This window comes from Chlorocebus sabaeus, chromosome 1, assembly GCF_047675955.1.
Source record: "Chlorocebus sabaeus isolate Y175 chromosome 1, mChlSab1.0.hap1, whole genome shotgun sequence".
NCBI lineage: Eukaryota > Metazoa > Chordata > Mammalia > Primates > Cercopithecidae > Chlorocebus > Chlorocebus sabaeus.
Window position 1 is genome coordinate 129865277 of NC_132904.1, and position 25658 is coordinate 129890934.

The 25658-nt window shown below is 48.2% G+C and overlaps 2 protein-coding genes across 5 annotated transcripts in view; one reads left to right on the forward strand and one right to left on the reverse strand.

Moving 5' to 3' along the window:
- NCAPD3 (non-SMC condensin II complex subunit D3) overlaps positions 1–4498 on the reverse strand; it is a 71295-nt gene extending 66797 nt beyond the window's left edge. Inside the window, exons 1-3 of one of the 4 annotated variants that reach the window (XM_038004960.2) lie at positions 4389–4498; positions 3156–3294; positions 1026–1130 (exon numbers count right to left, since the gene is read on the reverse strand). In XM_038004960.2, coding sequence (XP_037860888.2) covers positions 1026–1130; positions 3156–3219 — 169 coding nt within the window. In that variant the 5' untranslated portion in view covers positions 3220–3294; positions 4389–4498. Of the gene's footprint in view, positions 1–984; positions 1131–3155; positions 3295–3374; positions 3815–4388 lie in introns of those variants that run through there. The other 3 variants (XM_038004959.2, XM_008021583.3, XM_038004961.2) reach the window with 3 other exon arrangements.
- Positions 4415–24597, forward strand: VPS26B (VPS26 retromer complex component B). The gene is made up of 6 exons (XM_008021581.3): positions 4415–4637; positions 13767–13923; positions 18498–18662; positions 21990–22165; positions 23804–23946; positions 24309–24597. Exons 1-6 carry the CDS (start codon positions 4415–4417, stop codon positions 24453–24455), a joined length of 1011 nt encoding a protein of 336 aa, XP_008019772.1. The 3' UTR covers positions 24456–24597.
- Positions 24598–25658: the final 1061 nt, after the last annotated feature.

Consider the following 25658-nt stretch of genomic DNA (forward strand, 5'->3'; position numbering starts at 1 on the left):
CCAGATATGTTCAAGAGGAAAAAAGTTTATTAGTCACAGTTCACATTTAACTTGTTTTAATAATATAGGTGTAGCATAATAAAAGAAAACCAGAAAAGGTTAAGAGAATCTTAAATCACAACTGACACTGGCTATTAAGCTAATCATCTTCTAAGAATATAAAGAAGGAAACGCTTTTAAGAGTTTTGGGAAAGGACACTTCAAAACATTTAGTGATCAGGCTTTCCCATTTGTTCAATCTAGAGAAGAAACAGAGGTTAATCAGATTGCCCAAGATGTTGCTTTGTGAAAATATCATAACCAAGTTAATAAGTGGAAATAAAATATATAGTACTTTATTGGGCCCTTGGACAATAATGTAGCATTTAAAAAAACAGACATAATTTCCCCAGGAAGTTTAAAATAGAGGAGGCAAGCCAGATTCAGACTCACAGAAATCCTTGGTGACTTTAAAATACACTGATTGAAAGAATGTACATTGAGAGGAGGGATATTAAGATGGCATGCTGGCTGGATTCCTTATCAATCTCTCTTAACTCTAAATCTTCCCATTCTTTTCTTTTTTTTTTTTTGGATAAACATTTTTTTTTAACTTATACTTTAAGTTCTTGAGTACAGGTGCACAACATGCAGGTTTGTTACACAGGTATACATGTACCATGGTGGCTTGCTGTACCCACCAGCCCATCATCTACATTAGTTATTTCTCCTAATGGTGTCCCTCCCCTATCCATCCACTCCTCCTTCCCATTCTTTTCTAATAAACTATATTTCTTCGGTGTTTTCATTGTTATTTTCCCAAACTAAAATTAGGACTAGATGGAAATGTGGACATCTCAAATTATTAATCAGGTGTTCCTTCAAATTAGCATTAAAAGTATTTGCTCACCGCTGATTTAGAGAAGTTGGGCAAGGTATAAATAAAGAAAAAACAGAGATGGGAGCATTACAACGCACTCAGCAAATGAAAATAAAAGGCCTTACACTCAACTAGATCCATCCTTAGAATACAATCTGCTCATCACCTTTTGTCACTTGAACTTGACCCTGGAGGAGGGAGTCTCTGTACCCTAAGTGGCTGTGCACAGCATTCCTTCCAAAGACATGCAATATGCTGCCTGAAAGAAGATCTGAAAAACACAATTGTATCTTTCTAAATTTCCAATAATGTTTTAAAGGTCATTATAGACCACAGCAAAAGTTATCTCACTCCTTTTGGTTTTGCTTATAATCGTTCCCTACTGTAAACACCATCAAATCTAATTTGGATGGCAGTAACTGGCCCTGTTATCTACCACTTGGTCACAGAAGTCTTCAGTGTTGATTGCTGAATGAGAGCACAGGAGACACTGAGTTAGATTTTTTCCCTCAATATCTTTACACTATTCAAATCCCTCACTACCTATTTTCTCAGTTGTCAAATGCAGGTAACTTCTGTTCTACTACTTCACTTAGGATGGAAGAAAAGGAAGAAATACATCACTCATTTACTCAACAAACACTTTGAGAAAATACTAGGGAAGCCACTTCACTTAGGATGGAAGAAAAGGAAGAAATACATCACTCATTTACTCAACAAACACTTTGAGAAAATACTAGGGAAGCCACTTACACTTCTAGGGATACAAAGATGAATACTAGAGGGTTCTTGTCCACAAAGATCTCAACATTTCACACTTAGGATACCAAAAAAAGCAGCCTATGATAGAAAAGAGAGCACTGAATTTTGAGTCAGAACAAGGCAAATATCCTGACTTGATCACTTACAGGTAATTAGTCTCTCCTTCATCATTGGAAATACAAGATTTTTGTGAAAGATAATGTGTATAAAGGCCCTAACAATGTGCTAACCACATAAAAAGCAGTCAATAGATGATGTTTATTATTTTTTGCAATGGATGAGTGTTAAAATAATAGATATGTAAAATGTAAAATGCTACAGAGCTTAATAGGGAATATTACTGGAGGAGGAGGAAGAGGCAGAGGAATAAGATGATTCTTCAGTTGGACCTGAAAGAGTTTTGCCAGGCAAATAAATGCAGAAAAGTGCACCCCAGCAGGCACAGTGTAACAAAGCACAAAGGGAAAGAAATTAAAGTGTTTTGAAATGAACAAAATTGTTATAACACAGTTTGCTCGTGGGTATTAGTATCTATTCAGCAGTTATTATGTAGCAGGTACAAAATTTATCTTTACAAAAACCTCTGTGGGGTAGATATTGCACTCCTCATTTGACAAATCAGAAAACAGGGGTTTAGCAAGGAGAAGTAACTTGCACGGTAATACATGGATGCTATGGGGTACAGCCAAGGGAGCAATCCCAGTGTGTCTGACTCCAAAGGTTATACTCTTGAAAAATCAAACTGGAGAGAATGGCAAAGACTTATAAAGTATGCCAAGGATCTGGTCATTTATTTAGGAAACAAAGGGGAAACATTAAAGGTGTACAGGCTTGACACATTCAAAGCTGTGTTTTCAAAAGTCGGTCTGCAAAAGTGTGGGGGATGGGCTGGCACAGTTAACATCAGAAAGCAGCTAAAATACTCCTGCAATTGCTCGAGGCTAACTATGATGAAGGCAGTAGCACCAGGAATGGAGCGGGTCGGCCCTGAGACACCTCGGAGGCAGGACAGTGGTGGCAGGCATGAAAGGGGAAGCAGAAATGCCATGACTCCTGGGTTGGTGGCTTGAATGGTGCCATTAGCAGGCTTTGGGAATCCCATTTTCACTCATGTGACGTTTGATGATGTCTGCATGTGAGACATCCAGTTGAACCTATGAACATGAAGTTCAAGAAATAAGTCTGGTCGAAGAAAAAGATTTGCAATTTAAAACCATCTGAATAGGTAAGAATAGATAGGTGCACGATGAGGTGCACAGGAAGAAGGGGAAGGCCGAGGAAACAGATGCACAAGCGCTAGAAGAGACTGGCCAACATTCGCTTATTCTAAGGGTGGCCTGGCCGGCTTGAACCCCCACGGGAAACCTGGCTGGCCGCAATCCTGGCGTGGCACGGCCCTGGGCACCCCAGGCACCGCCGACAGCCGGGCGCCCCCACCCCGCCCCCACCCGCACCACGGCCCGGGCTTAGGCGTCGTCAGGGACGCAAAGGACCCCCGCCCTGGCCCCAGGGCCTCGCGGCTGCGTCTGCTCACCGAGTCTAAGATCCAGCGGACACCACGGCTGCAGGCCGCTACCAAGGCCCCGCAGCGCCACCATGATCCCCAGGCCGCCGGCTCGCCGCCGCCGTGCTCAACTTTCAAAGCTCGCTCCCGCGCGCGCGCCGAGTCGTTCCTGCGGACCAATCACAACGTACAGAATTTCCCACCGGCCAATCACCGCACCCAGCCGTTTCCATTCGCTCAACCAATCACCTGCGTCGTCCGCCGCACGCTCAGAGAACTGGGCGGGCCGAAAAGTAGGAGCCAAACCAGGCTCCTGCGGGAGACTTTTCTGCTAATTCGTTCAAGGAGTCAGGGCCTGAGTTAAACCCTAACAGCGTTTTTCCCGCTTCGTTTTTCTTCAGTGGGGGAATCTAAAGGGTATCCGAGACAGGGTACTTCCGGTAGTAACTGTCACCTTTGCCCTCGTCAGGCGACATTTCGCGTGCGTGTCAAAGGGCTGCCTTTCCCGTCAGACAGCACTGGAACCGCGTAATAGCCGAATGTGAAAGGCAGCCCAACGTGTATCGAGCTAAAGCAATAAGGGAAAGTAGCCGAAAGCACTCCGAGAAGACGACTGCAGTTCTGTGGACTGCGGGCACGCGTGGGCCCAGAGCCTGTCCTAGCGAAGTAGCAGCTGCCATGCCGACGGCTGGAGCGCCGGCCGCGCTCTCCCTGCGCATGCGCAGCGAGCGGTCCTCCTGGAGGCCGGGAGGCCCAGGAGCGGAGAAAGGGGGTGCGCATGCGCGCCGCTGCTCCAGCGCATCCGGGCTGGAGCTCGCCCGCCCCCTCCCCCGCCCGGAGCCGCCGAAGCGCCTCGGTGGGTTGCACCGCCGGAGGCTGGGCAGCTCTCAGCGCTGCTCGGCGCTGGACCCCACCCGGCCCGCGCAGGCCAAGCATACCCGGCCCTGTGCGGCTGCCCCCGCGCAGCATTGCACGGCCGACCCTCGCCCGCCCACTGCCACCGGCTGCTGGACTGGCTGGGACTGGCTCGGCGCAGGGCACTGCTCCTCGGTGCATTGCTGCTCGGGCGCCGCAGCCCGCAGCCGCCTGCCTCCCCCGGCCGTGCCCCTCCCCCGTGGAGCCCGCTGTCGGTCGGCGCCCACTGCCCGGCGGCAGCAGCAGAGCCAGGCAGCGCCGCGGCGGCCGAGCGCGCTCGCGCATAGGGCCCTCTGGCCTTCCTTACCTAGGGCAGCCCGCGCCCCGGTGCGAGGGAGCGGTCCTTACCGAGACCCGCCCGGCCCGGCGGTGCAATGAGCTTCTTCGGCTTCGGGCAGAGCGTGGAGGTGGAAATCCTTCTGAACGATGCGGAGAGTAGGAAGCGGGCCGAGCACAAGACGGAGGACGGGAAGAAGGAGAAATATTTCCTCTTCTACGACGGGGAGACTGTCTCCGGGAAGGTGAGCCTTGCCCTCAAGAACCCCAACAAGCGGCTGGAGCACCAGGGCATCAAAATCGAGTTCATCGGGCAGATCGGTGAGTCGACCCCGGGGACCCCGTCCCCCAGCGCCGACAGCCGGCCGGGGAGCAGGATGATTCAGGGCCCAGCTCCGGCGAGGCCTGTCACAGTCGCTTGTCAACTGCAGTCTGAGGCCTGGGGTTCAGCTACAAGTCCCGCCCGTGGGCGACTCCCCCTGCGTTACTGTCCTCCTGCCAAAAGTGACAGCGCGCTGCCAGGGAGATGGGGACGGCGAGGGCGGGAGGAAGCACCCTGCTGTGCCTCGTGGGATGGGTGCCTTGCCTATGGGTTCTCCCCATTGTCTCCAGCGTGCACTTGGCTTTGCTTCTTGTCCCCAGGATTTCTGAGTGAGATGCTCTGGCCATAGCCTAGCAGGTGGGTTTGTTAGGGGGAGACCACTCTGCCAATACTGGCTCTCCCATCACCCGGTCATCTGCAACTGCCAGACGCAAAGTGAGGCTGGTCCACCGAGCCCCACTTCCCGGCGCCCCCACCAACCCGTTTTTCTCTTTAGATGTGGTGTGTGAGAGCTAACCAGTTCTCTCTTACCTCACCTCAACCCTGAACTACCTATGCTTGTACGTGTTTCCAGAAAGAAAACCCGTAATCTTCAGTCTAAATCTGACTACCTAGGCTGCGTTTCTTAGACTTCTTTATTAGAATGCGAGTTTTCAGTTACCACATTTTCTCTTTAAAGACAAAGAAATGGTGTTTCCAAAAACCACAAGTAAGTGATCAGAGTTTCTCAATGCTTTAAACATGATTATTAGTCATTAGAACTAGACAGCGCCAGACACAGTGGCTGATGCCTGCAATCCCAGCATTTTGGAAGGCTGAAGTGGGAGGATTGCTTGAGGCCAGGAGTTGGAGACCAGCCCGGGCAATATAGCAAGACCTGTCTCTACCCCCCAAAAAATTTTCCTAGTTAGCTGGGCTTGGTGGCATACCTGTAGTCCTAGCTTCTCGGGAGGCTAAGATGGGAGGATTGCTTGAACCCAGGAGTTGCAGGCAGCAGTGAGCTGTAATGACACCACAGCACTCCAGCCTGGGTGACAACCAGCAAGACCCTGTCTCAAAAAAATAAACAAATAAACAAATAAGAACTAAACAGTAAAAGGCAGTAATAGTAAAGGGATTTGGGGAGCTCCCAGTCAAGACTGGGTTATCTCCAATTCTAAGCCTTATTTAGACTCTTGTGTATTATTAAAATGCGTGGGTACTTTTAAAATAAGTGTTTTTGTCGTTAGGTTAGGAGTAGAATCACAGTAAATACTCTGTGCGCTACACAGCTCTGGTAGAGAATCCATACCTATACCACACGCTGCATGCATAACTGTTTTTAGAGACTTCCTTGGGGAATCTTTGTTAAACTCTCTCTCATATCCTGAGAGTTTAGCAAAGAATTTGCCCTCTCCTTTTCAGAGTCAGGAAACACTGAGACACAGGTAGGGGAAACCCTGGGAAAAGGAGGCCTTGTGGCCTGGCTCTTGCATTCACTGCTCAGCCTCAAGCATTTTGCCTCTGGTATTTAAGAACATGAAATTGGGTTGAAGACCGACTGATCCTATAGGAAGCTCTTTGTCGTTATTTTAAAGCCAGAATATGAAAGGCCTGTTAGTGTACCAGAAAAGGGGCTGAAGAGTGAGTTCCATGCCTTCTGCTTTCCTGCTTCTGGGTTCAGTGGTGGGGTAGATGGCAAGGTTCCTCAGCAGCAGCACTGTGATGTCTGGCGTCGTTTGGCACGTTGTCCTAGATGTTTAGCAGCATCCTAGCCTCTACTGAGGAGACAACTGTAGCATCCCCCACTCGTGACCACAGAAATGTCTTGAGATATTGCTTTATATCCCCTGGAGGGTAAAATCATCTCTTAATAAAGAACCCTGGGATAAACAGGATGAGTCTGAAGCATATTATGCTAAGCATAGTAACTAGTCGAGAAATCCTTGCCTACTGAGAACGGGTATTTTTTAGTAGCAGTTTTAAAGTTATTGCATGGATTCTGTGGCTCCAGAATAACAGTGTTGACAAGCATGTTTAATCTGTGTCTACACCAACACTCCCAGGTGGTGGTACCTTGCCAGTATGTGAAAGATAATCCAGAGTGTCTTCTGCCCCAGACAGTGTGAAATGAGCTGTTCTACGCATGGTGTCAAGGCCTTCCTCTGGTCTAAATGAAAGGGAGTTGAAGAAGCTGCTTGCTGTGCCTGCCCCACCTGATTTCTTGTCTAACTCCTTACTCCCGAGACATCCATCATCCCTGCTGAATTTTCTCAGAACCTTTTGTTACTTCCACTGGTAACTCTTCCTGGGCCCTTGGGCACCCTGGGTTGAAGTGACCATGAGACTTTGGGGGAATTTAGCCACTCTCTGGGCCTCGGCTTTCTCAGCTATCAAGCAAGGAAGATAAAATCACTTGGTGAGGATGTTGGGCATACCAAGGGATCATGCGTGACCCTTGCGGAGGGTTCCTTTATACAATTATGGTAGCTGATGTAGTAAAATGTTTCCATTTCACAAATTGAGTTATCACTCACTGGCTTGCTGCTCTTCCTCCTATACCTGTTTTACCTGAATAAGATCGCCCTGTCTACTGATAGGGAGTGCATGTTTCAACCCTTTGCCTTAAATCTCTTACTTTGACCACATGGGCCAGTCTCAGTTGGTGTTGTAGATGGAACCAATCCCAGCTTTGTGCTGAAGTATATTGTTCACGCACAATTATCCATGGTTACATAAGGGCGTGGAAATAGAATAACACAGAATGATGGACAATATGTTTCTTCTTGTTTGGCTTTGGAATGTATTTCTTGATCAAGAACAAGGCATTAGAATAACCTTTGTAGTTCTATTTGATGTAAAAGGGAGTTTGTGTTCCTAAATGCACACATTGACAGGGAGTAAAGATGTACCAGGCTATTTGGAAGCACAGAGTGACTTTTCTTAGACTCTTATATTCCTATTTTATCTTCCTGGTTCCCCGAAAGAAGCATGTTGTGAAGTATTTGTGTCATACACCTATGTCAGTCATTGTGAACTGAACTTGGGGCACCAGAGCAAGGCTAGTGAGTGAGTTTGCTGAAGTTGCGGTTGTGTGGTTTTCTCCTTCATTGCATTCTTTGATTACGTGTGAAATGGGTGGAACTTCAGTCTGTTCTGAGGTCTGCCTGACGGGGTGGCATATGGCAGTAATCAAGTTGATAGCACTGAGCTCTGTCCCTCTTCCTTGTTGATTTGGAGGCAGGCAGGCAGAGGTGTCACTTTTATCCTGTCACTTGCTGTGGCAGTCTCATCTGTACCGATGACTTATTTTCTTTATTTTTTATTTAAAATAATTTTTGAGACACGGTCTCACTCCATCACCCAGGCTAGAGTACAGTGCCATGATCACGGCTCACTGCAGCCTCAACCTCCTGGGCTCGAGCAATCCTCCCATCTCTGCCTCCCAAGTAGCTGAGACTACAGGTGCATGCCACCACACCCAGCTAATTTTTTAAATTTTATGTAGAGACAGGGTCTTTCTTTATTGCCCAGGCTGGTCTGGAACTCAAGCGATCCTCCTGCCTTGGCCTCCCGGAGTGCTGGGATTACATGCATGAGTCACGGTGCTGAGCCCCACGAATTATATTCTGATGACTCCCAGACTGTTTCTTTGTCCTGACCCGACCTCTCTTCCGAGTTTCACACGTCTTTCCAGCTGTCTGCTAGACATGTCCCCTGGGATACCCCACAGGTGCCTCAGCAACACACGCAAACACAGACCCCTCTCTCTGCCTCTGCCCCAGCCACAGCCCCACTGCTTCTCCTTTTCTCCCGTTTTCTCCCGTTTTGGCCTATGTCACCTGGGATCATTTAGCCTCAGAAATCTAGAAGTCATTTTGAAGTCTTGGCTTCTCCTCATGCAGTTGGCTGCTAAGTTTTGGCCTTCTCTGCTAGCTCTGCAGTATATCTCAAACCAGCGGTCTCCTCTATTCTCAATGCCACTGCCTTTTGTTTTCTGTATGTAGCAGCTTCCTAACTGGTCTTCCTGCCTTTGTCTTCCTCCCCTTTCAGGTCATTTTCTGTGAGGATGAAGTTTCTTAAAGGCAGTTCTATCATTGTCAGTCCTTCCTTAAAATTCTTCTCGCCTCCCTATAGGTTAATGGGGGAAAGTATATCCAAACTGCTCCTGCTCTGGCCCTGCCTCTCTTTCCAGTCTTGTCTGCCCCTAGCCCTTCACTCTCACCACTTGTAGGTTCCAGAAACTATCCTTTTCTTCTAGAATCTTGGTATTTTCCCTTTGTGTAGTAACATCTTTCTGCAAGATATAACTAACCTTCCACGCAAGCTCTTACTCCTTCAAAGCCTAGCTAACATCACATCCACCAGAAAGTCTTCTCCGACTTCCCCAGGCCGACTTAAGTGCCTCCTCCACTGTTCGTTCTTCCAGAGGCCTCATTAATACCTCTTTTCAAGCAGGGTATGACAAGGTTGCGACTTTTTTTTCAACTTGTCTGTCTTTCTTACTAATTTCTGAGCACCTGAGATCCAGGGACTGCCTTCAGCCCATCGTTAGTGCAATGGCTAGCACGTAGAAGCTGCCTAGTAAATATTTGTCAAATGGATATATTGGTCAGATCTAAGAATTTACAGAAACTATTCGTTGTTTTTTGTTTTTTTTCCCTCATCTCTTCCCAGATAAGCAAGAGTTATTTTAATGAAAGAAAGACACAATTCAGGTTTGCTCTGGTGGTTGAGCGGCTGAGCTTCCTGCCTTTGTTACGGAGGAGGCACTGATGAGCAACATGTAGCTGTCCGTCAAGGCCACTCAGAACTGGGTGACTCACCAGCTGGCATGTCCCCACTGGGGCTGCATCCTCGCTGGGGGAACTGGGATAAGGAAGCATTAAAGCTGATGTCAGTTTACCTGCCTTTACATCTTTCTTTCCGCACACTCTCCTGTGCCAAGTTGAAACTGACTTCCCTTTGCGTGTAAGAACGTGGTTGTCAGACCTCTGGTCCATTTGGTCCTGCATCACTGCTCAGATATGGCAGTTTGAGCATTGCCCCCTGAGACTGTAAGACCTTATTTATTCCCTTATGTGGTGGACGTTTTTCTGTAATCCTCTGCAAGTTGTTGAGCCACACTGGGATCCTTCCTGTGCCTAGGACACTTCTCCAGTGGCTTGGTCTGTGTTCTCACAGTGCCAGCAAATGTGGTGAGAGCATCTCTTGGGTCAGGCCCATGGGATAGAAAGGTCTAAGACCTAGTCACCCTAATGGCCCACGGTTTTAGAAAGATGCAGTAGTCTATGAAGATCCCTGCAAGGAAAAGCTGTAATTGTGAGAAGAAGAGACCACTGTTGAGCTGGAATCCTTTGAGGAGCACCGGTGAAGGTTAGAAAGCAGACCTGGGCCGCCTTGGAGACTAATGGGGTTAAGTAAACCAAACGTAATTAGAAGGTCAGACATGCGGAGGAGGGCAGACAGGAACATCTCTGTACTCCAAAGCCAACAGACATCATCTGGATTTTTTTTTTTAAGGTTTTAATAAGCCCATTAATACCAATCAAGCCTATACTTTTAAAAACTCCAGGGGCTTTCTGTGTTTTAATTCATTAGCCCTTGAAACACTAAGTAAAAGGCACATGAAGATGAGATGGATTGATTCTGGCCTCCTTAACAAGCTGCTGGTGGGACCGGAGCAGAGCTGTGCTGGCAAGGTGTGGGGCGCCCAGAGGTGCCAGTGCTTGCAGGTTTCCCAGGGTTGGCAGACAGGAGTAGGGTGTGGCAAGCACGAATCCCGACAGTGATCAGCCAGCAGACAGTGGCTGGGAGGGTCCGATGGAGACGAGGCTCTTCGGAGGGCTTTTTTTTTTTTTTTTTTTTGAGATGGAGTCTTGCTCTCTCGCCCAGGCTAGAGTGCAGTGGTGCATTCTCAGCTCACCGCAACCTCCGCCTCCCAGATTCAAGCGATTCTCCTGCCTCAACCTCCTGAGTAGCTGGGATTACAGACGCCCACCACCGCGTCTGGCTAATTTGTGTATTTTTAGTAGTGACAGGGTTTCACCATCTTGGCCAGGCTGGTCTCAATCCTGACCTCGTTATCCACCTGCCTTGGCCTCCCAAAGTGCTGGGATTACAGGCATGAGCCACTGCGCCTGGTCTTTGGAGGTCTTTTTACGCTTTGCTGACTTAGGTTTCTTCCAAAACTGCACAAGGCCTAGACTAAACATGGCCTCAGCCAAGCAGCAGAGCTCAGGGCAGCTGTCATGAGTTACCTGTGATGCAAAGCTGGCTCCGTTTCCTTCAGAATGGCAAATTCACTTCTCAACTGTTGGTGGCAAGTTTCACCATGAAAACATCCTGAGTACAAAAGTTATTTCCTTCTGTTGGACTGAGAAGGAAACCAAAGACAGGATAGTTATCCTAACCAAAAACTTACTCAGTTCCTACTTCTAGCCTGACACATCTGATCTCTGAGGACTGGTGGTTGGGAAGAATGAAAGATGACTTGTGGTTGCTTCTTTGGGATGGAATAGAGGCTATTTACAGTCTCTTTAGGGCCCAGACCTCTTGTGAGAACAGCCTTGGATATTTGATTTAATTTATGCAAGAGGAAACCAAACTTTCTGGCAAATAGGAAGCACCGCTGTGTCTGCCCCTTTGCCCCACAGTGTTTGCAGACGGCTTATAAAGGACAGATTTAAAAGGCTGGGCCAGCCCTGCTCTGACTGCACACTGACCACTCTTCCATGACATTTGATGTCAGAGCTGATATGAATGTGTGTCCCGGAGGAAAGGCACTAGGGAGAACATGATGCTATGCAAGGAATGACGACTTCTGCTCCAGGTCCCCTGCTGGGGCCGAGGAACCTTCTGCACTGTTGCTGGGCTCCACAATGCTGGCAGCCTGAGTGCTCTCTATGCCTGCTCTGTTTTGTTTATTTCTGATGTTGCCTTTGGGCTATGTGATCACATTTGTGTATTTTTCCATCCTTTTCTTCTCCTCTTCCTCTTGACTCTGGACCATTGATTCTGGACATTGGGACCTTGCTCTGCCTGCTTCTGTCCCCTGAAACTATGGCCAGAATCTAGTACTTAGAAACTGAGATACCAGGTTCCCAAGTCAAGGTTTCGGTTTCCACGTGGAAGCCAACACCGTCAACCAGGACTCATGCAACCAGAGTAAGCAGAGGAGTCCCCGTCCCTGGGGCTGGTCGCGGCTCCGCTTCCACCTGTTGTGTACTTCTGACTTTTATTGGGGGGCACAATTACTGGATTGCTCACTTTCCCCCCATAGTTTGGAACTGCCACCTCCCACTCTGATGCTTTGTGGATTATCACTCACTCACCAGAATGCTGCCTACTACTGAAACCACTGAGTGTGTGGAAGGGAAGGTCATTGTTTGTAATAAAAGACTGTGGCTGATTGTAGTTACACGGGAAGTCAGCCACAAGCCACAGGCGCACAATACATTGTGAATTCATACAGAATTGTCATCACTAGTGTGGGATCCCACAGACTCCAATCTGTGGACTTGCCTCGTCCTCCCCAAGCAGCAAACAACAGAGGCAATGAGTGTGCTCTGCCTGCTCTGTGTTCCCGATTCATCTGCCCTGCTGCAAGTTGCAGTCTAGCGCGGGACTTGAATACAGAATCCTTGAGGCGTGGTGGCTTGAACTGTAATGTGGCCATGCGTAGCCACAGTCAATATTAAGAGCTTACCTCGGCCGGGCACGGTGGCTCACGCCTGTAATCCCAGCACTTTGGGAGGCCTAGGTGGGCAGATCACGAGGTCAGGAGAACAAGACCGTCCTGGCTAACACGGTGAAACCCCGTCTTACTAAAAATACAGAAAAATTAGCTGGACCTGGTGGTGTGTCAGCCCGTCAGTCTCAGCTATTTGGGAGGCTGAGGCAGGAGAATTGCTTGAACCCAGGAGGCAGAGGTTGCAGTGAGTCGACATCACGCTACTGCACTCCAGCCTGGGCGACAGAGCGAGACTCTGTCTCAAAAAACAAACAAAACAAAGCTCACTTCTGCAGGGCCAGGTTCACTTCTGCAGGCCCACCAGGGAGCTGGGGATGTGGGCCTTATCTTTAAAGGGCCTGCAGTCCAAAGTGGGAGTGGGGGAGACTATGTATATAGCAAAACTTAAATAGAATATAAGCAAACATAAAATAATATAGGACAAATGGGTGGCATGAACTTATCGTCGACAAATACCAGAACTGTTTCCTGAAGAGGATAAATTTAGAGCAATGCTTCTCAAAGTGTGGTAGCAGCAGTCCCGGGGAGCTTATTAGAAATGTCAGTTCTCAGGCCCCACCCCAGACCCCTGAATCAGAAACACTAGGGCGGGGCCCAGTGATCCATGTGCTAAGCAGCCCTCTCAGTGACTCTGATGCACACTGAAGTTTGACACTCCCTGATTTCAGTGGAGGGAATAACATGAAAATGTCCACGTTCGATTGGCCACATGCCTGCCTTTTGGAGTAATAACAGCAGCTAGTAATGATGTTTCTGGGTGTTTGCTGTGTACTAGATACTGTTCTAAGTCTTTTACCTATATCACCCCTGCTACTTCACACAGAGCCTTGTGAAGTAGGTTGTGTTATGACCTGCATTATACCGGCTGATAGAAATAGATGCAGTCTAGAAGGAGACCTGCTCTAGTCTCAGCTCTGCGGCCAGCTCTGCGACTCCAGGCCAGTCAGTTAACCATGCTGTACCTGGGTTTCCATCGTTTTTAAATTGGGGTGATAAGACCTGTCTTAGCTGTCTCAGAAGATTTTTATTATAAGGACGATATGATTAAATAGCTATGTCCTTTCAGAAGTTGGAAGTGTTAAATGCTGTTTAAAGAAGTGTGGCATCTCTTATATTGGCTTCCATGACTTGTCCCTTATTAAAGATGGCGTCCAAGTGTCTCGGAGCAGGATGATTTTGGGCTCCTTTTCTGCCATAGGACTTCACTGTGTAAGACAGAAGAGCCTTTGGGGAAGAAGGAGGGAGTGAAAGAGCAGAGGTCAAGGAAACAAAGCGAGAAGGGGTCTGTTCTGCAGGGAGGTCCTTCCGAAAAGCGATGCCTCCAACCCAGAGCCCCCTTACTTAGCCCGGCGTAGCTCAGGGTCTGATAAAGAAGGGCATTGCTCTCTCTCACCAGAACTCTACTACGATCGCGGGAACCACCATGAATTTGTGTCCCTGGTGAAGGACCTGGCCCGGCCTGGAGAGATCACCCAGTCGCAGGCCTTCGACTTTGAATTTACCCACGTGGAGAAGCCGTATGAGTCCTACACGGGGCAGAATGTGAAGCTACGGTAAGTTATGTCGGCTGGTTCCCCACTGTGCCCTAGAACCTGCCCCCTGTGGACGAGGACCTGAGGCTGTTCCTTCACAGGGATCCTGAGAAGGAAGAGTGTTGTGAGCTGGAGCGTGCTGGTAAACCATTAACCGTGGGCCTACTAGGAGGAAAGTGCCCCTAGTCTGTAGCGTGTGTCAGTTTCTGTAGTGTAAGTAGCCCCACCGCGGCCAACTTGAAGCTACCTAACGTTCCTAAAGGTAGAGGTGGGAGAGATGTGCTGTTATCATCGTCCGGAGACTCATGCCCTCGAGAGCAGAGAGTGTTGTAAAGGGCCGGAAAATAGGAAGTGATGAGATTTTAGCATGTCTTACCTTTGTGTTTAATAGGACTCATTTAATTGTGAGTTTACATAATTTAAATTTAAATAATTGCTGTGTTTAACAGCCAGCTCATAAAATTTCTGAAGGTTCAGCAGTCAGCCGCCCCCAGCACACTCCTGCTGGCTGGGTGTCGGGAGATCCTGACCTGCCGTCCAGCTCTGCCACACAGCTGCAGTGTCATCTTAAGCTCTGTAACTCAGCTTTCTCACTTCAAAAGTGGGTAATAGATTGGATTCTAATTCCAGATGTCCTCTTCTTTTGGGGGTGATAAGAAAATAAAATTCTTAAAATGTTGACACATAGGTACATGGATTGTTTTCACTGTTACAGTGTTGGAAACTCTGAGAATAGGGACTGATGCCGAGGTCTCTTGGGCGAAAAAAATCCACAGCAGATGTAGACTGTTAGGTGTAACCTTGAGGTTATGTGATGCCACTGGGATAAAGCAGTCTCCCCTGTCGCTCTGAACACCTGTTTCCAGGTCTCGATACCATCTCATAAGATCAGCTTGTCTCCTCACCCGAGGACCTGAGTTTAGGATGGTACACACCACAGCAAGACCTTTAACTTCTTTTCTTTCTCTGTCCTCCCTTCTTGCATCAGAAGAGTGAAGGCTCTTTTTAAATCTTTGCAGAGGTGGTGGCTCGCGCCTGTAATCCTGGCACTTCGGCCAGGAATTCGACACCAGCCTGGGCAACATATTGAGACCCCATCTCTACCAGACAAAAATTTTTTTAAATTTTTTTAAAAGAAAACAAATCTTTGCAGAGGGGTCTGAGACTGACGTTACACCCAGTAAAGACAGTGTTTCATAATTGCACCCAGAGAATGCAGCAACAGCGAGGATTATCTACTCATCATTTAAGTTTGACCAAGGGATTTATTATTTAATTTCTTTTTTCTTTTGCAGTCGATTTGTCTTAAGTGTTTGTACGGCAGAAAGAAAGGTGTTGAAAACAGTATAGTGGTGCCTTGAAAAATTAAACAGAATTACCACATGATCTAGCGATTCCATTTTGGATCCACTTCTGGATCCAAAAAATGGAAAACAGGATCTTGAACGGATGTTTGTACACCCATATTCACAGCAGCATTATTCACAATAACCAAAAGGTAGAAACAACCCAAATGTCCATCAGTGGGTGAATGGATAAAGGAAATGTGTTTTGTCCATGCAGTGGACTATTACACAGCCTTCAAAAGGAAGGACATTCTGTCCTATGCTACAACGTGGGTGAACCAAAAGGACGTTATGCTGTGGGAAACAAGCCAATCACAAAAGGACAAATACTGTCTGATTCTATATATATGAGGTACCCAAAGCAGTCAAATTCATAGAGACAGAAAGTAGAAAGGTAGAGGCCCAGGGCTGAGGGGAGGAGGAAGTGGGGGCTGGTGTTTAATGAGTAGAGTTTCAGTGGTGGAAGGTGGAAAAGTTCTGGAGACCGAAGGTGATGTTTGCACAACAATATGAATATCATTAATGCCACTGAACTGTATAATTAAAAATTGTTAAAGTGGTAAATTTTATGTTATGTGTATTTGCCACAATAAAATAGAAGTGTGAATGTCCAAATCATGTGAAGACTTTAGGATTCATGTTGTGAAAGAGGAGATAAAGATGGGAAAATTAGTTGAGGACGGTTTAAAGATGTAACTTCCAGATTAAAAGCTTTTTCTTATTACACAGGCAGAGGGAAAACATCAAAAGATTATTGTGGACTTCTTTGTTGTCTTTAGGCAGGGAAAAGGTTATTTTGGAAGATTAGAGTCCGTATGTAGCATTTGGTGGATGGGAAAAGTATAGAGACAAAACTATCAGAAGGCTATTGTGAGGTCCTCAGAGTATGATTTTGGTGGCTGTAATGGGAACAGAGAGAAAGTGAGGAATGTAATAGACACCAGCAGAGATTACCAGTGAGTGGAGGCATGCAGGTGGAGACAGAGGGCTATCAGGAGAAAGAAATGATCTGGAGATAGGGTGATTCATCCAGCTCTAGAGGGCAGGCTGAAGTACTGGCAAAATAGAGAAAGCATAAAAGTTTACCAGACAATTGGAAGTGCAAACCTGGCACCAAGGACAGAGGGGACACTTAGAAATGTGCGGTCAAGACTGATCTGCTCAGAGGTCATAACTGATATGTTTTTGAAGAAAGGGAGCACAGGGAGAGGAGAACCAGGACACACTGGCGGATGGCAGGAGGAGGAGAGGGGGTGAATCAGGGCAGCGCCCCTGTGGAACCACAGGAAGAGTGTTTCAAAGAAGACATATTTCACGGGATGCAGAATCAAGGGCTGCTGGATCTGGCACCTGGGAGGCCATGGGTTACTGACTCGAGGCGAGTGGTTTCTGTTGGGTGGTGGAGACAGAAGCAAGGGGTTGGGAGGAGTGGTTCGTGGAGAAGCCTCAGCCGTTGGTGCAGAACCTGCCTTGTGACAGTTGTCTCTGAAGAAAGAAAGGGAAAGTATGGTAGGTCAAGAGGGTAACGCCTGGAGAGGGTTCTTGGGATTGGTGACTTTGGAAACCAGTTTTTTCAATCAGCTCAGAGGACAAAACCTTTAGCTAGAGGGAGATTGATGATCTCGGGGAAATCAGAAGATGTAGAAGGATCCAGATGCTGGACCAAGGCTTCCACATTAGAAAATCATGTGGGAAGCTTTTCAAAATGCGAATGCCTGTGTCCCTTTCCAGGGCAATCACATATCAGGTGTGCCCAGGCAGCAGGATTCTTAAAGCTCTCCTTTCCTGATTTCATTGTGCATCCACATGGAGAGTTCCTGTGACGGAGTGGCGAGGAGAGGTCTTGAGAGGGAGAGGTGCTGTTGGAGAGAGGATGGGTGAAGATGCAGAGACATGTTTAGGCCCTAAGTGAGGAACAAAGCAGAGAAAGGAGCACATTGTAAGCCTTGACTGGGAGGGCCTTCAAATTCTTAGTGGAGTAAAAGTCAGTGTCTTCCCAAACAGCGGGATGGGGAGTCTCGGGAGCCTGAGCAGTTAGAAGAGGGCTAGGGACAGATGTCTTAGGCAGTGTGATGAAGGTTACTGAGGTGAACCGAAAAGATCCCCAAGAAGCAGCCAGTGCCACACAGCAGATAGTAGCCGAAATGTGTAGTTGGTCTGGTTAGGATATCTTTATAACTTTATCTGGTAATGCTTGACAGATGGTGAGGATTATCTAAGTTTTATTTAAAAGAAAATACAATTTATTACATTACATTAGATTAGATTAAAATAATGTTTTATGAAGAAGGAAATACAATTAAAGAGCTCCCCTGCATGAGTGTTAGCACAGGTGCTGGGAATGACAGTGCTGCACTGGCGGGCCACAGAGGGCAGCTTGTTAAACCCTTCAGGACTGCGTCTCTGTCTTCTCTCTCATCCCCTCCACAGCAACGTCCTCCCCCAGGATCCTAGGTTCAGCCAGAGACTTGTTATTCAACAGACCAGGTCCTCTCTGCCTCTGTTGCATATAAGGGTTGCTCTTCTGGAATGCCCTTTTCTCCCTCCACACAGCACTGGATCACAGCATCTCAATTAGCCCTTTCCATGTGTTCCCATTTCTCTGTTTGCTCATCTGCCCTCTGTGAACTGTGAGCTTCCCATCAGACTGTATCTTATTCATCCTGTGCTTAGCCCAGTGCTTAGCTCAATAAATGTTTGCAGAATGAATAGCTGACTTAATTTCTCTCTTTCCTAGTGTCCTCTTTTAATTTAAAAAAGGTTTATTGGGACACTTTTAAAAGGTTTATTGATTGAATATTGTTCAGTGAACAAACATTCAAAGATAAAAGTACGGGACAGACTCCTTTGCCCCAAAAACCAGGAGTTAGATGATGAAATAAAACCTGTACACAAATACGTGGTCAGTAGTGGTAAGGGCCATGAAAGGCCCAAGAATATCAAGTGATTGGGGTACAAGGCAGAGAAATCACTTTCCCTTACAGCAAGATTCTTGACCTGGGGACATGGGCTCCATACAGGGATTTGGGGGAAGGGTCTTTGAACTCCTTAGAATTGTAGTTGAAAAGTTCTCTGTATAGGTACATATGTGTAGCTTTCCCTGGAAGAGGGTCCGTAACTTCTTAAAGGGATACAAAGCCCTCAAGGGTTAAGAACCTTTGTACAGGCTTCTCTCAAGTGGGCCAATTTGGTACCTATATGCATCTGGAGAATGGGAGTGTTTATTCATGACGGTTCCCTCTCCTACAGCTATTTCCTTCGAGCTACCATCAGCCGCCGCCTCAATGATGTTGTCAAAGAGATGGACATTGTAGTTCACACACTCAGCACATACCCGGAGCTGAACTCTTCCATCAAGATGGAGGTTGGGATCGAGGACTGTCTGCACATTGAATTTGAGTACAATAAATCCAAGTAAGTGTCTCAGTGCCAAGGTTGTGAAATGATTATTTAAGGAGGTTAAGACGGGACTTGATCCAAATGCAAACTGATGGCTCTCCGTGACTCGACTGCTTGGTGTGGCATGCGGTAGGGGAAGACTGTGGGAGCAATCCAGTGAGCGTATATGGCAGGCTAGCTACAGCTGGACCGACCACGACGTAAACACTTCATTTACCTAAACTAAACTATATTCAACTAAGGTGGTGTATTTAAGTCAAACATCCTGTGATGCCTCTCAAAGTCAAGCTAAACTAACTTGAGGTTATTTGTTTTGGAATTCTAGCTTCAGCTGTTTCCTGCTACTGATAAGAACAATCTCAGAATACCATTCCTTTATCATGTGTTCCCTCCATCTATGTCTTCAGAAATCAAAGCGAGGAAACCAAAGTTTGGCCATGATTTGCTGCTTCCTCCCTGAACTAAAATGAATTGTAGCAAAGAATATTGGATTTTTTTTTTTTAAGATGGGGTCTTGCTTTGTCACCCAGCCTGGGGTGCAGTGGCACAGTCATGGCTTACTGCAGCCTTGACCTCCTGGACTCAAGCATTTCTCCCACCTCCACCCCTACAAGTAGCTAGAAGCACAGACATGCACCACCACACCCAGCTAATTTGTGTCCGTGTGTGTGTGTGTGTGTGTGTGTGTGTGTAGATCTAAGGTTTTGTAATGTTTCCCAGGCTGGTCTTGAACTACTGAACTTAAGTGATCTGCCTGCCTTGGCTTCCCAAAGTGCTGGGACTACAGGCATGAGCCACCATGCCCAGCCCTGATGTATTTTTTATAAAGGTCTTAAAATAACGTTATTTTAACTGGCAAGTTGGGAAGATGTGTATCTTGTAAACTGTGTTTACTGTTAAAACATCAAAATAATTGGTTGTAAATAAATCACAAAACTTTCTGACAGCGTATTTCAAAAGCATCTTTCTTTTGAATAGGATATTCCTGAAAATGTTTGGAACTCAAATATCCAGAAGTAAAAAGGGTATTCTATTCACAGAGAGCTATAAAAAAAAGCCACAAAGTCGCCAGGCGCGGTGGCTCACACCTACAATCCCAGCACTTTGGGAGGCCGAGGCGGGCGGATCACGAGGTCAGGAGATTGAGACCATCCTGGCTAACATGGTGAAACCCCGTCTCTACTAAAAAAAATGCAAAAAAAAATTAGCCGGGCGTGGCGGGCGCCTGTAGTCCCAGCTACTCGGGAGGCTGAGGCAGGAGAATGGCATGAACCCAGGAGACGGAGCTCGCAGTGAGCCGAGGTGGCACCACTGCACTCCAGCCTGGGTGACAGAACGAGACTCCGTCTCAAACAAAACCAAAAGCCACAAAGTTTCTAAGTAGGATTTTCATTGTGGCATCCCCTGGATCCACTGTCATCCGGAGGCTGGGAGCAGTGGGAGCTGCACCAGATGGCTCACCTTTGAAGGGTCAGGAACAGAACTTTTTAAAACTAGGAACATATGTGGTTCTTGGACCAGGGTTGAAGGAATGGTGTTTTTTTTCTCCCCTGGCAGGCCTGGCACCTAGAGGGCCCCAGGAAAATGACCAGTGTGACCTAGAATTGGCTCTGCCTGGCCTAAGCCCACCAGTGAACAGAGAGTGGGGCAAGGTGGGAGGGAGGCTGATCTGGGCCTGGCATGGGAACAGGCTCTTCCCCTTTCTCCTCACAGCCTCAGGGCTCTGTGGTTCTGCCCAGAAAGGGGCCATCCAAAGTGCCTACCCACTCCTGCCCTGGCCACCTGGTGAAGGCAGAGGCCAGCAGCTGTGCCACCTGTAGGAGCTCAAAGCAGCCACTGGTCAGCAGTGCAGACCAGACCAAAGCTGGTGTGGAAAAGGTACTCTAGAGAGGCAGGGATGGGACGTTTCCAGACCACACCTCTCCTCGCACCGCGGGCTGCTCTGTGTGCAGTGCCTGATTTCTATGTCAGAGAACCCCGGACTCGGAACGAGGTCCTGTTCTGCCACTAAGAAGTTGGGCTGAGGTTAGCAGGTACTAACATTTTCTACCTCGGCTTCTCATCTGTAAAAGGATGGAGGAGCTTGGACCAGGTCAGTGGGTTTCAAACACACAGAAAGTGTGAGGTGGCAGAGGAGCCGGGGTCCTTAGACCCTCCGGCCTTCCACTTTTCTTTCATCCACAAGCAGCGTTTTTGTTTTTTTTTTTAACTCTCCCTGCTCATACCTGGAGCAGCTTTTGCTTTCATATAACATTTAGAATAAAGGAATGTGTGATTTGTAGGAGTTTGAAAACATCTCGAATCCATGGTCTGTAAGCATCCCCTGTAAGATGGCACAGGTGTTCTCCTTCTGCTTTTGCAAACTTGCTGAGACTGTTTGCTCAGGTGTCTGCAATCTTCCTGTAGCCTGTGCACAGAAGGGTGGTGTGAAACAGTGGGGAACACAGAAGGGTGGTGTGAAACAGTGGGGAACACAGAACGGTGGTGTGAAACAGTGGGGAACATTCCAGCCTGGGGACTAGGATCATGGGTTTACCACCTTTCTCTACCCCCTACTTACATCCTTGTTATCTAAAAGAACATGATCTCTTTTCTTCCAACTTCTTTTCTTCACCTGTAATATAAGGAGGCTGAATTCTGATGTCTGTGCCAGCATTCTTATCCTGTGAGCTGAGCATCAGGTTTTGAGATTTTACTCTCTCTCTCATGCCTGATACAGGCTGTGCACATGTAGACTATTGACTGACCTGAAGAGAAAAGCTTGAGGGTCAGGAAGTGTTACCCAATGTGGTTCACTCCGTAACAGCTCGCAAGGCCAGGCCAGCGGAGCCCAGAAAGCAGGCGCTGATGCGGAGAGTGATTTGCTCTTCTTGCTCTACTGCTGCTGCCTGGCCTGTCGGCCTAGAGCGGACAGAACTGTGTGCTTTGAGCCATCCAGGCCCAGTTCCCAAAAGACATTGTGTGGAGATCAGAGGAAGGGAGAGACTGGTCCCTGCACTTGCGGGACTAGTGTCTCATACATTAGGATATCTTTCAAAAACACAAATACAAAAGGTACTAAAGCAGCTGCATGCTGGGGAGATAGAGCAGATGAACAAACATGAATGGGTACCATGCCGGAGAGACGTCCTTTGCGTGGATGTGGAAGGGACAGAAGCTACTTTAATCCAAGTAAAGACCACACTGGGAACCCATTCAGCCACAGCCGTGCGGGCAGTGATGGGTGAGCGTGTCCTGCAACTGGACCTTTAACCAGCACGCTTGGCCGTGGCGTGTGCGCTCTGCTGAAACAGAAAGGTCCGGCCACAGTACCAACATCTTCCTGTACGTTCTGTTCCCCAGATACCACTTGAAAGATGTCATTGTAGGGAAGATATACTTCCTGCTGGTGAGAATCAAAATCAAGCACATGGAGATAGACATCATCAAGCGAGAAACGACGGGTACAGGCCCCAATGTGTACCACGAGAACGACACGATAGCCAAGTACGAGATCATGGACGGGGCACCAGTGCGAGGTGAGACTCCAAGCCCAGGCCTCGGCCACCACAGCTTTTCTCCCATGTCCTGCACAGAATTCTGGAGGGGCTTGGGGGATTACACTGCCAAAGTCAGATGTCCTCTTAACCTGTAACTTATTAATCTCCCAGTTTACACCATGGGTGCCAATAAGGAAGAAAAGGAAGGCTGAGTATGTAGAACTTCAGGCTACTATCCCATCTTCACCCTGAAAAGTTCCGCTTAGACTTGGATAATATATTGGGCTTGTACTTAAGATTGAACCTCAAGCATCGCTTTGGAAAGTCCAGGTTGAGCAGATGTGGTTTGAACAGGTTTCTACCTCTTCCTGTTGACATTCTGGCATTCTCTGCTGCTCGGGAGCAAGGGACGCCTGCACAGCAGCTGTCTGTGACTTGGTTCTAGCTCCGATTTATTCTCTGAATTCACTTGTCAGGTAGAAAGAGCATTACTAGATACTTCAGCCAACACCACCAGGTGCCCAGATAGCCCTGGAACTTGCTGGAAGCGTCCTCTCCCAGTCCCAGGGAGCTAACGTTACATCTGGGATAGTGGAGCTGGAAGCCTTTTGTCATTTGGGGACCATGATTATCTGGAAGAAGCAATCATTTACATTCTTCATGGACTCTTTAGCCATTCTTCAGGAATGGTGAAGACTGTCTTCATTTCGAAGTGCGTGGTGCTTCCAGGGTTTCATTTGGCTTGTTCCATTCACTCCCACAGGCTGTTCTATGTGGAAGGAGGAGTGCCACAGATTTAGCTGCCTGCAGCTCTGGGGACACTGGGGTGTCACCATGCCAGGCCCTTGGAGGGCTGGGACCGAGCTCTCCTGACACTCTCTGATGTCCCATTTTGTCACTGGCTGTGCAAATAGAGCCAGCTGTCATTTTTCCTGTACAAATGAAATGGGTCACTGAGAATCCATGTAAAACAGCAGATAATTATAAGATGGCTTATATTTAGCTTTAGACCACATTATAGGTTTGGCCTTTCTTGGTAGAATTACTGCCCTAATTTTGTTGCACTGATACTAGAAAAGGCCTGATGTTAGAGCTGGAAGGGATCTATAGTATCATGCCGTCCGATTCTCTAATTTTCCACATGAGAAAACGAAGGTCCAGAGGAAGCAGCAGACTTAACTCACAAATCATGCAGAACTGAGGCCATAGTGAGGACGTCCTGCTTTCCAGGCCACGCTGCCACCCTGCCAGTCCACACACGAGGGAGGATGTATTTTGGGGGGTATACACTGAGGATGGAGAAAGATGGCATCAGAAGCGCTGGGTGAAATGGTGACTTAACTAGACTTTGACAGCTGCCTTTTGAAAACCCAAAAACTAAACATACTGCATGTAATCAAAAAATGCTTATACTAGTAATACCCCTGTGCTGTTCCCACTCCGTTGCTCTCTGTTTTGGAGGAGACATAAGAAGCTGCAACATGACCTGGAGTGAAATTGGAAAGTCACATTTTTGTTTCAGCCCCCTGCTGGGCAGCAGAGCGCGTGCACCTTCCCAGAAGGCAGAGGGGCTCTGTGCTGCACTCCAGTGGCATCTCTGCAGGGGTCAGAGTGACCTGGCATAAGGGAGAGTGCGTCACCTTGCCCACTGTGCTGACCCTTGCCTTCCTCCTGCAGGAGAGTCCATCCCGATCCGGCTCTTCCTGGCAGGGTATGAGCTCACGCCCACCATGCGGGACATCAACAAGAAGTTCTCTGTGCGCTATTACCTCAACCTGGTGCTGATAGACGAGGAGGAGCGGCGCTACTTCAAGCAGCAGGTGAGGGCCAGGCTCCTCCTCCAGGCCCCGATGCCCTTGGGACAGAACAGGAGGCTGTCTCCTATGGAAGGTCAGGCTCCATTTTTGCCAAGAGGTGGGAACATCAGGTTGCCCACAATTGCACCACAAGGATGAGGATCGCCACTTGGCATTAGAGTCTGCTTCCTCGGGCCTGCTCCTGCAACCACCTGCCCTTTTGGCCCACACCAGGGACAGGGAGGTGCTGGCAGCTGCTGCCTTTGGTGAGAGAGAAGCAGAGGAGGTCCTTACCCAAGATTCCCCAGGACAAAGTTGGGAGCCTCTGGGAACCTGTCCCCATGCCTCCCTCCAAGGTGTCACACTGCCCCCTTTCAATTCTGCAGGAAGTGGTGTTGTGGCGGAAGGGTGACATTGTACGGAAGAGCATGTCCCACCAGGCGGCCATCGCCTCACAGCGCTTCGAAGGCACCACCTCCCTGGGTGATGTGCGGACCCCCAGCCAGCTGTCTGACAACAACTGCAGGCAGTAGGCCCCCAGGGCCAAGAAGATGCTGGGCATCCACCCAGCACCCCCATCTACCAATACCAGCGGCTGGGGGCGGGGGCGGACCTTGTGAGGCTCAGTTGACCCGTTACTTGCAACCTGAAAACAAATCATGTTTTTGACTTAAATTCTTTTTTCTGGAGAATCCAAGGGGCTTGGGGTGGGAAGCAGTCTCTCCTTGGGATTCTGTGGCCGATGTGGGATAGGAGAGGTAGCATCCTGGAAGCCAGCCTCTCTGGGGAACATGAGCCCCCTTCCTCGCGGGGCTGCCTTGCGTCTTAGAGGAGGGAGAGCAGAGAGCACGCATCCTTGGCTCCTGGCTCTCCAAGCTTCCTGATACAGGATCTGAGCATGTCCCTGGGATTCTGAGCTGCCAACAGGGCCCTGGGTGGTCACCTCTTGTACTCCCCTCTACTGTCCCTGAGGTAGTGGCAGGAGTTGGGACAGCTCCCACTAAATGGCAGGGGGAAGACTCATGATTGGGAAGCTACCTCTTTGGGAATCTTGGATGTGGTGATCTGAAGTTCCCACAGGCCACCTCCTTCTGGCCACTCACTGCTGGGACCCAGGCACCTCCCTTCTCCATCCTCTCTGGATTGTCAGTAATGTCCTGGAACAGAAGCCTGTAGAATGGCCTTGGGAACAGAGAAGCCCTGGGGTCAGTGTCGTGCATGGATGGCGGCAGTGTTGAACCCAGGAGGCTGAACCCAGCCAACAAGGAAGATCAGTGCATGGCAACTGCCTGCCTTCACGTCGCTCCACTTGGTAACCCCAAGGTCTGGGCTGTTCTAGGTATTACTCCATGTGCCCCAACAAGCCCTTAACAAGAGGGCCTGTTTCCCTTAAGAAGCAATCCCAGGAAGGGGCCTTGATCCCTCCACCTTGCTGAGAGGGAACCCTCGTCTCTCCTCACCCTCCATTTCATTTCTGGAAATTGAGGTTTAGTTTCGAACCGTTGGCAAGGCTGTTCTTGCTAATGCCCAAGCCCCTTTACCCCTCTCCCTATAGGTTACACGGGGGAGACCAGGGCCTCGGCAGAAGACTGCTGCCACACTTCCAGATCATTCTGCTTGCCAAATATGTCATCTTCACCAGTTGACTGACCCAAGTTTAGGACCATTGGTATTGTGTGTTTAAAAAAACACATATAAAAAACTCTTGTGAGAATTCTTGTTATGCTAGAGAGGAA

Bases quoted from the DNA above. Each gene is read 5' to 3' on its own strand.
- VPS26B (XM_008021581.3), top strand. From the start codon at position 4,415: ATGAGCTTCTTCGGCTTCGGGCAGAGCGTGGAGGTGGAAATCCTTCTG. The intron at 22,166-23,803 runs GTGAGACTCCAA...TTCCTCCTGCAG, and splicing joins GGACGGGGCACCAGTGCGAG to GAGAGTCCATCCCGATCCGG. The intron at 23,947-24,308 runs GTGAGGGCCAGG...TCAATTCTGCAG, and splicing joins GGCGCTACTTCAAGCAGCAG to GAAGTGGTGTTGTGGCGGAA.